This window comes from Lepidochelys olivacea (genome assembly GCF_965140295.1).
Source record: "Lepidochelys olivacea isolate rLepOli2 genome assembly, chromosome: 1".
Classification (NCBI taxonomy): domain Eukaryota; kingdom Metazoa; phylum Chordata; order Testudines; family Cheloniidae; genus Lepidochelys; species Lepidochelys olivacea.
In genome coordinates this window covers 293,177,781-293,187,694 of record NC_140411.1, presented here as the reverse complement: position 1 = coordinate 293,187,694, position 9,914 = coordinate 293,177,781, and the positions used below count along the sequence as shown (strand labels likewise).

Below are 9,914 nucleotides of genomic sequence, written 5' to 3'. Positions count from 1 at the left end.
GGTGGAATGTGGGTGGGGCCACCCAGGCTGTTTGGGGAGGCACAGCCTCCCATGGCCAGGATACCTGCCGCCCATGCTTTGGAGACACTCTGATGTGCACACCAAGCAGGCAAACAGCTACCAGTTTCAACACATCTCCCAAGCACGACTATGTCAAGTCCCACTGAAAATCTCTTCCGACTTTAAAATTCCTTTGTTGTACACAGTGTTGTCGTAGCCATCTAAGCCCCAGGCTATTAGAGAGACAAGGTGGGTGAGGTAATATCTTTTATTGGACCCACTTCTGTTGGTGAGAGAAACAAGCTTTCAAGCCACACAGGCCTGGGAAAGGTGTTCAGACCTTAGCTGTGACACTTGGAGTACCTTTCCCAGAGCCGAAGAAGAGCTCTGTGCAGCCTGACAGCTGGTCTGTGGCCAACAGAAATGGGTCCAATAAAAGATATTGCCTCACCCACCTGGGTTGTGACAATGCCTGGTGGCTTTATCCCCGGGGTAGCCGTCTATGCTTTAGGGCGGCAGCCAGCTCTCCCCTCCCTGCCCTTTAGAGCTGTTCTCCCTTTGGGCTTGCCGAGGGCTGGGTACGGGCTTGGTTTTGCAGCCACAGCGCGCTGCCCGCCTGCCTTCTCCAGCCCAGGGACTCGCTGGGTGCCTCGCCCGGCCCCCCTGCGCCCCAGGGACGGGCCCCCACACAGGGGCGGGGCGCTGGGCGGCAGCAGGTCCCGAGCCCCGAGGGGCAGGGGCCAGCGCCAGGCCGAGGCGGTGCGGGAGTCCCCGAGGCGGGGCCAGCGGCAAGCGCCCCCAAAGGCATACGCGGAGCGGAGAGTCCTCCCGCCCGCTAGGGGGCAGCAGCGGCTCTCGCGCCGCCAGCTGGCGGGCGGGCGGTTTCCCCTCTTTCTCCGCTTTCGGGTTGTGATGGCGAGGGGAGGGCGTCTCCTTGGTTGGCGTCACTCCCAGCATGCAGCGCGGCCCGCTCCTGCCCCTGCTGCCGCCACCGCCGCCGCTGCCGCCGGGGGAAGAAGATGGCGGAGGGAGGCGCGGCGGATCTGGAGACCCAGCGCTCGGACGTAGCGGCGCTGCTCAAAACCGCCCTGCGCAAGGGCGACACCTGGTGAGGGAGGGGCCGGGCCGGGCCGGGGGTGGCGCTGGGCCCTAGGGTGAGCGGAGCAGGCGGCTGCCCACCCCCGGGGCTGTGAGAGGCAGGGAGGGGCCGCTCTGGGAGACAGGCTCCCTGGTGGTAACCGGGGCGGCCTGGCCCGGCCCCGCACTCGGCCTCCGCTGGGGGCGCCCACTGCCCGCGGGCCCGGGAGGGCAGCGCAGCGGGAAGGCGGGGGCTGGGCAGTGGCAGCGTTAGTCGGCGGCGCTGACTCTTCCTGTGTCCCCGAACTCTGGTTCGGGCATGGCCCTACGGGGCCACCCTGGGCAGCTCGCTCCTGCGGCTCTGGTGACGGGCCCGGGGGGGCGGGCGAGTCCCGTGTGCCCAGGACAATGAGGGGCCTGGTATTGCAGGGCACTTGGCCGGCCCCGGGAAGAGAACGATGAGCAGATCCCGATCCCTCCCCTGTTTTATTGTTCAAACAGAAACCAGGGAAACGGCCCCACCTTCTCCTTCGGGCAGTGACAGGCTTCATATTTGCCAGGTGCAGCACCCAGAAAAATCTCCCCACAATTATGCTTGGCCTCGGGTCAAGCTTCTTGTTCTCACTCCATAGTGAACCCTCTGAAGATGCCAGCAGACAGGGCTGTTTAGTTGTAGCCTGAATCTGTTTTTTGTTGTTGAAAAAGGTGTTTTGTGAGGTGTTGCATCTTTAGGTTGCAGCTTGTTAATTGTCAGTAGATCATACAAACTGCCCTAGGTATCTTCATGCTTATAAAGAACAAGGTAGGTCTAGTGACTCCCTTTATTTACTTGGTGTTCAGTTACTGAGAATCCTCAAATTTCTGGTTCCCTGAAAACTGTCTCACAAGTAAGACAATTTTAAAAATTCTTGATACTTCCAGAGGTCTAATACCGCCCCCCCCCCCACACACACACACTCCCACTTTAGCCATGAAGTGTCAAAATTTGGATTTATGTAAAAGTAAATTTGATCTCTTAAAGTAGACCACCTACATCATTTTGACTTAATATGTCACCACTCAGTGTTGTTCTAATTCTATAAAATATGGTATTTAATGGTGGTGCTACTGCAGCATGTGTCAGAGCCATACATATGTTCTGATGCATTATTCAAATGGAGTGCGGAGTGGATATTCATTTCTTGACATAAGAACAAGTTGGTCTTAAACTCTGCAAAAGTAGAAGCATCTAGAAAAACGGACCAAGTGTATTTAACAAAGTAGTAATACTGAAAATGAGAAATGGTGGTTATAAAAAAAATTTCTCGTTTGAGAGAGATTACTGGTCACAGTGGTACTTGTGTTAAGTGCAAAGAATTACTCTCAAACTAGTAGTGTTCAAAATGGAAGAAACTCGTTTAACTGTGACGGTAAAATGGCTGCAGAAACAGGAGGATAAGACAGTAAGTTTAAGGAAAGTCATTTTTTGGACATGTTTAAAAAATTCAATGTATTTAGATAGATATTAGGATGACAGTGTGGTCAAAATTGTTGCATTTTCCTCAGCATATAATATCAGGGACTATATCTGAAATTTAGCATGATTCTAAAACAAACTTCTAAAAAAGCCTGATTATTGTGAGAGGCTGAATAAGTACAAAATGAGTACGAATTCTAATTGACATAAAATGTTCAAATAGTAATACTGTGGTAAATTGGAAAACTTAGTGGGTAGAACTTTTTAAGCTAATTTGAGCTAAATTTTTAAGGTTTCACACAGGGCTTTGGAGCGGAGCCCGGAGCTGGAGCGCGGAGCAGTGGAGCTGCAGGCTTTTGCCTGGAGCTGTAGCGGAGCCGGAGCACAGCTCCAAAGCCCTGGTTTCACAAAACGGGGTATGCCTTTATAGTACTTCATGCTAAGTACTTATTCAGAAAAGATTGGGTAGTGGCTTCTTGAGCATTATTGTTATAAACAAACAAAAAAAAAGGTCTGAAGAGAGCATCATATCATAATTCAGGACTTCAGCAGTCATTCACACAAAATTAAGTGAAGCTGAAAAAAAATCATACCATGTTCTGTTTTGACTTATTCTGCTTGGGCTTGTTGACTGATATATCCTAGCTAGCATACCTATATATTATGCTGATAATACTATCCACGATATATGTGTCTGGCATTTAAACATACATATTATTAAGAGGTAGTATAGCAGTTATGTAGCTCAGATTGGCTTGTACCTTTGTTATAATGCTGTCCTTATAATTTATGCTGAAGTAAACCTTGGCTGGAGTAGCTAGGAAAACTAAGTATAGGACGTGATTATTTCTTCATGGTAACAGGAATTACCCATAGGAACCTAGGAGGTGCTTAGTACCTGGAATGCATTTGCTCAGAACAAAGATAAGGGTGCATCATGACCTGGAATACATGGTTTCAGAAGAAAAGATAAAGGGTACAGCACGATACCAGAAACAAACAAGGTAAACTCTAATTTAATTAAATCCTGTTTCAGGTGACTTATATAGTACCTTTAACAGGTGAATAAGTAGGATTTAAAAAGATGGCTTTAGGGATGTGACTGGGGGAGCACACCTTCTGCATAAGGTGAAAGTAACATGGCTGTACAGGAGTGCTCTTTGGAGACTGGTATCTCATAGAACCTTTTTCCTGTACCGTATTAATAAACTTGATTCACATTGGTCACCTGGTGATTTTTAAAATAGCATACTGATACTTTTCCCCAAATAGATATACTGTACAAATGAAATTGATATCAATACTAAGATACAAAAACTTATTGACAGTTTTGTTGCTACTCCCAATATAGTGAAATTTACAAGATTGGTTAATTTCAACTTTGCCATTTAGACTCTTGTGGGCAGCAGAATTCTGTTGCTGCTTGAGGAAAGTGCTAGAGTAATCATGATGGGGAGAGAATTTCAAATGTGGATGATGGACGAGAGGTAGATTAGTGAGACCATCCCGCCCACACACTAGGACTCTGGTGTTAGAGTTGTGAATACCTCAGCTGGGAGCATCTGAAGGGAAAAGGCAGGCTTACATGTTCTCTCTTCTAGCACATAGAGAATGGTGGTTGAACATGCATATTTATAAAACACCTACTAGCCAGAGGCTTATGTGAAATAGGGAGTTCCCAAACATGGTCCAAAGATAACATCCTGGTAAGAATCCTAGCTTTCTCCTTCCTCCTACTTGGATATGGAATGTAGTTGTTCCCCATGTAGATACTTATAGTTTGTGATCAAGTGACCCCTTAGCCGTCTCTTTGTTAAGCTAAATAAATGGAGCTCTTTCATTGTATCACTATAAAGAATGTTTTCTTAGCCTTTAATCGTTCTCATGGCTCTTCTGTGAACGTTTTCCAATTTATCAACATCCTTCTTGAATTGTGGGCACCAAAACTGGACACAGTACTCCAGCAGTGGTCCCACCAGTGCCAAATACAGAGATAAAATAACCTCCCTACTCCTTCTCAAGTTTGCCATTTATGTATCCTAGGATTGCTTTAGCTCTTTTGGCCACAACATCACACTGGGAGCTCAAAAAGAACAGGAGTGCTTGTGGCACCTAAGAGACTAACAAATTTGTTAGAGCATAAGCTTTCGTGGGCTAGAGCCCACTTCATTGGATGCATAGAATGGAACATGGAATATATAAGAAGAGCTATATATACACATACGTACAGAGAAGGTGGAAGTTGCCATACAAACTGTGAGAGGCTAATTAGTTAAGATGAGCTATTATCAACAGGAGAAAAAAACTCATGTTCAGCTGATTATCTGCCACAAACCTAAAGTCTTTTTCAGCGTGACACTGCTTCCCAGGATAGAGGCCCCCTCCTGTAAGTATGGCCTACATTCTTTGTTCCCAAATACATACATTTACAATGAGCCATATTAAAATGCATATTGTTTTTGTGCTTAGTTCACCAAGTGATGTAGATCAGTGACCTGTCCTCTTCATTATTTAACACTCCCCCAGTTTTTGTGTCATCTGCAAACTTTCACTGAACATTAAACTGGAATGAATAGGGATTGCTTAATTGAATTAAAACTTCTTCCATAATTTCTGAGACTTTCAAACCCCTGGAAAGGGAATAACCTGACCTTTGTGGAAGTTTCTTCCTAACTCTGCCAGTTAATGATTGGCTTATGCCCCAAAGCATCAGATTTTAAATCCCCATTTGAAAAAATATATAACTATTGTAATAGTAGATATTCTCATAGTCCATACAAGTGTCTAATCCTTTTATTTAAATTCTGATCTCTTGGTCTCAGTAATATTGTGGCAGTGAGTTTCAGATTTTTTTTAAAAAGTATTTCCTTTTATTAGTTTTAAAAGTGCTGCCATTTAATGAAATTCTTATTATGAGTGACTGTTAATATTCATTTTTAATACCTTTCTTATTACCTTATCTTTCCTATCTCTTTTCCCATCCTCCTGATGTCACTATTGAAGTCACAACCATGCACCTTTTCTTTCAGCTCTGCAACCTTGATACATCCTTGATTTATTCCTACCCCAGATCCAAGCCATGTACAAATCTTGCCAATTTTTACTCAGTAGCATTTATAATAGCTGACCATTTCTTTCTGTCCATACCACTGGAACTTCTTGTCTCATCATCTTGTATCATGGTTACTACAATCTCCTGTTCCTTGGTCTCCTTGGCATCACCTCCATTGTTTACAACCATGGCTGTGAAATTCATCTTTCTTGCCTGTTGTGGTGCCAATCCTTATCCCTTAAGTCCCTCCCTTGGTTTCCTGTTTCCCACCATATCAAGCTCAGCTTTCTTGTCCTTGCCTGCAAGGCTCTTCACAACTCATCTTCTCCTTACTTACCAACTCTGATTCTTATCATGTTGTCCTCTTCTCTTCCAGTGACATAGCCTCAGCCACAGATATGTCCAGTGCTCGTGGAAATGTCTTCACATTCTCTTACGCTGTTCCTTTATGCACAGAGTGCTTTCCCTGGGCTAGATTGTAAGGCCAGTATTCTTTCCTTCACATTTCTCCCCCATGTATGCTACTAATACTGGCTGTCTGGGATGCCAGGGGGAGTCACTGATGCTTTATTTTAAAAAGTGATTTTCTCTATTTTCCCCCCCCACAACTTTTCCACCACACCCTCTTCATATGTTCTTTCTCATCTTAGATTCTGGGCTGTTTATGGGCTGGGTTTGTACCTTGTATTTTGGAAAGAAGTGACTAAGAAAAGGACTTAGGTTTCATGGCTCGTAACCCAGCCGAATTTGAGGTCCCAGTGTGGTGGCTAAGAAAATAAATGCAATTCCCTTATAAGTAGTAGAATATCAAATTGGTAATAACACCTTTTTATGTCTATGTATACAGCATTAGTGAGACCATTACTAGGATATTATGTCCCAATCTGGTGTTCATATTTCAAAAAAGATGTTGACCATTCGTAAAGAATCCAGAAAAGAGCTACAAGAATTATTTGAGGCCTGGATTACAGTAGGATTACTGAAACTGAGGCCTGGTCTACAGACCTAAAATTTAGGTCAACCTAGCAACGTTGCTCAGGGATGTGAAAAATTCCCTGTTTAGACACTAGTATAGAATCTAGACCCTGTTAGATTGATAGAAGAATTAATCTGTCAATTTAACTACTGCCTTTCGAGGGAAGGATTTTACTACAATGATGGGGGAACCCTTTCTTTTGCTGTAGCAAATGTCTATTCTAAAGCCATGCCAATGTAGCACTTGTAGAATAGACATATTCTTAATCTATTTATCTTCACATACAGAATGTTAAGAGGTGACTTGATGATGGTCTATAAATACTTATGTGGGGAGGAGAAATCTGTTTTAGATGAAGGTTTAAAACCCAGTGGCTGGAAATTGAAGTGAAGCTAGACAAATTCAGATTACAACTGAGGTGGAGATTTTTTTAACAGAGTCATTAAACCTTGTAGCAGCTTAAAAATTATGAAACTTATATTTAGGAAGCACCTGGCAATTTTTGTTCTACTGTAGTCAGAATAAAGAAAAGGAGTACTTGTGGCACCTTAGAGACTAACCAATTTATTTGAGCATGAGCTTGCTCACGAAAGCTCATGCTCAAATAAATTGGTTAGTCTCTAAGGTGCCACAAGTACTCCTTTTCTTTTTGCGAATACAGACTAACACAGCTGTTACTCTGAAACCTGTAGTCAGAATAGTAAATCATTTAGAGTTGTGGGTAAAAAACCCCTCAGTCTTCTCAGTGTAAGAATAACTTAATTCACCCTCAAAATGACTTAAAAGAATTGACTCAAACATTAAAAAGAAGAGGAAAACACTCACTTTTGGACTGAGAGTAAGCATGGAAAATATCAGCCATGAAGGATTTACTTTAGAAATGTATAAGCTGTTAAATGCTGGGGATATAATAAAAACCCCTAAATAAACCTTCATGACCAAGCATAAGCTATAGTAATACTTTGCAGTTCCATAGTGCAAGTTCCAATTGCTGAGTGGTTAAGATGTTCAACTACAGTGAAGGTTGTGGGTCTGAGTATTGCTTGATTTCACACTGAAAGGTCACATCCAGTTCACCCACGTGCAAAATGGTACCTTTTTCTTCGAGTGATGGTCCCTATTGTATTCCATTGAGGGTTGCGCACATGCTCCATGAGCCCAGAGCTGGAGCTTTTTGAAGTAGTAGCGTCCATTGGTGCATGTGCCTTTGTATCACATTGTGCTTTCGCCTGAGATGATAAAGGGTGGGGTGGACTGATCATGTCTTCAATTCCTTCTTACCACTGCATGGCTTGAGCTTCTGCTTTTCTCTTGTCCTTGGTGATGGACTTTCCAGAAAAACTTTGTTTTTATTCTTGTACGTAGTTAAGATTTTACTGATTTTTTTTTTTTTTGTAGTTTAGTGTTCGTAGTAATTTGTATACGATTAAGGACTTTGGGGTGCTGCTTCGGCGATTTCCTGCCAAACCAACCCCCTGTCCACCAAGCACCCGTTTCTGGAGTACCGGCTTATGCTGAAGACGCCAGGATTCAAGGTCTGCACTTCCTGCCCTCACTCGTTTTCACTCAGTGAGGAGCACCAATGCTGTCTGTACTGCTTTGGAGAAGCCCCTGTTGTGTTCAGGTGCAGTATCTGCCTCTCCATCACTGCCTGCACCTGGGAAGGCAAGGCCCTACGCCTTAAGAAGTTCATCATGGAGGTCACTCTGGGCCGGCAGTTGGATCCTGGTCAGGGAACCTCCCCCGCTCCCTCCCTGTATATCATCCTGGAGCGTACCTCCTACCTTGGAGTCCCAATCTGGTTCCGCTGGTACCAGCTCTATGGACCCCACGCTGGGGCCTAGCTATGAAACACGGAAGCATGCACATAAGCATGGCAGTAAGTCTTCCTCCAGATCCCAGAAAGATGCTACACCATCCACAAATTCTGGCCACAGGGGAGCGCCACATTTCAAGGCCCACAAGAGCGACAAGAAAACACATCGTTCACTGGATCTGCTGGTCCCAGTTCCTGAAGCATGCACCCCTCCTGCATCAGGTCTGCTGATGCAGCATGATTCATTGGTCTTGAGGCAGGTCCCCTTGCTGGCCCTGGTTCTGTCTGTGGTTTAGCTGCCATTGACGCTGGGGAGACTCGGATGTGCTCCTGGGCTTCATGATCTGTTTGTCCTAGAATGGATGAGGTCTCCGCATGGTCCATTCCATTTGCCTGCTAAAAAGGCCCCCTCTCCTATGTTGGATCTGCTGCATTCTGGTCATGCTGCCACAACACAACCTGGTTCATTGGCACCCCCATTCTTTCAGGACTCTGGTTCCTCTGAGTCTGAGGATTCAGGTACTACACATGGTCTGCTGCTTCTCTTCCAAAAGGATTAGAAGGTTCTGACACCACCATGGCAGTATCCCCCTTTGCCTCAGCCCAGGAGCCACTGGTAACTGGTTCCATGGGCACTGCTACAGCAACAGCAGGATCAACCAAGTTGACCTTATTGGAGCTCGTGGCCCCAGTATTCACCTTCAGAACCATCTTGCTCAACCCATGAGGAATCCCCTGTATCACCACCCTGTCGTTCAGTGAGTCCAACCCTGGCTCCTAATGTGCCAATCAGCCCAGCTCTGACCATACTGATGGATCCGGAGGAGTTTCCTCTCATCATCGCCAGATGTGTTGTCGATGCCTTCCTCTCCCCCAGACAACTATCATCAATTTCAGGAGCTGCTAATGCTCTTCAGATCCCATTGGAGGAGGTGCAGGAGAGTCAGCACTAACTGCTAGATATCTTGCGTGCATTGGTATTGGCTAGAATGGCTGTACAATTCTGGCAACATTCCTCCAGGCTTCCCTGGAGAAGTACAGAACACAATTGAGGACCTCCCTTTTGATGAATTGCACCTCTTTAATCAGGAGATAGATGATTCACTGAGACTCTAGAGCCGCCTTGTGATCCATAGTCATATATACGCCAAAATGAAAAATTTGCTGTCTACACAACACTGTGGAACTCTCCAGTTCCACCACCAATGTGCCTAAGAATCTCCACAAAAGCACCCGAAGGTTCACAGATCTCATTCGCCTGGTCTGCTGATGCAGGCTTCCATGCAGCACACCCAGTTTTCACATAAGTAATATTTGAGTGCATCTAGAGAGCCATCAACTACTTTGCACCCAATACTCTTGCCAACCATCCCCTTTTGGGGCCATCTCAAAATCTTTCTACCAGCATGGAGCGCAATAACAACAGACAAGTGAGTCCTGGATGTTGTTCGACACAGCTGTATGATCTAGTTTGACACTACCTCCTCCACATCCCTTGCCCGTATCCTGTTTCAGGGCTCACTCTCATGACAGTACT

At 45.3% G+C, this 9,914-nt stretch overlaps 1 protein-coding gene across 4 annotated transcripts in view; it reads left to right on the top strand.

Moving 5' to 3' along the window:
• The first annotated feature begins 953 nt into the window (after positions 1 to 953).
• The window catches only part of USP15 (ubiquitin specific peptidase 15), a 136,932-nt gene continuing 127,971 nt past the window's right edge, over positions 954 to 9,914 (top strand). For all 4 annotated transcript variants that reach the window (XR_014714461.1, XM_084651786.1, XM_084651785.1 and 1 more), the window contains exon 1: positions 954 to 1,108. Coding sequence is in view for 3 of the 4 variants with exons in the window: in XM_084651786.1 (XP_084507912.1) it covers positions 1,020 to 1,108 (89 nt within the window). In the remaining variant the exon portion in view is untranslated. The remainder of the gene's footprint in view (positions 1,109 to 9,914) is intronic.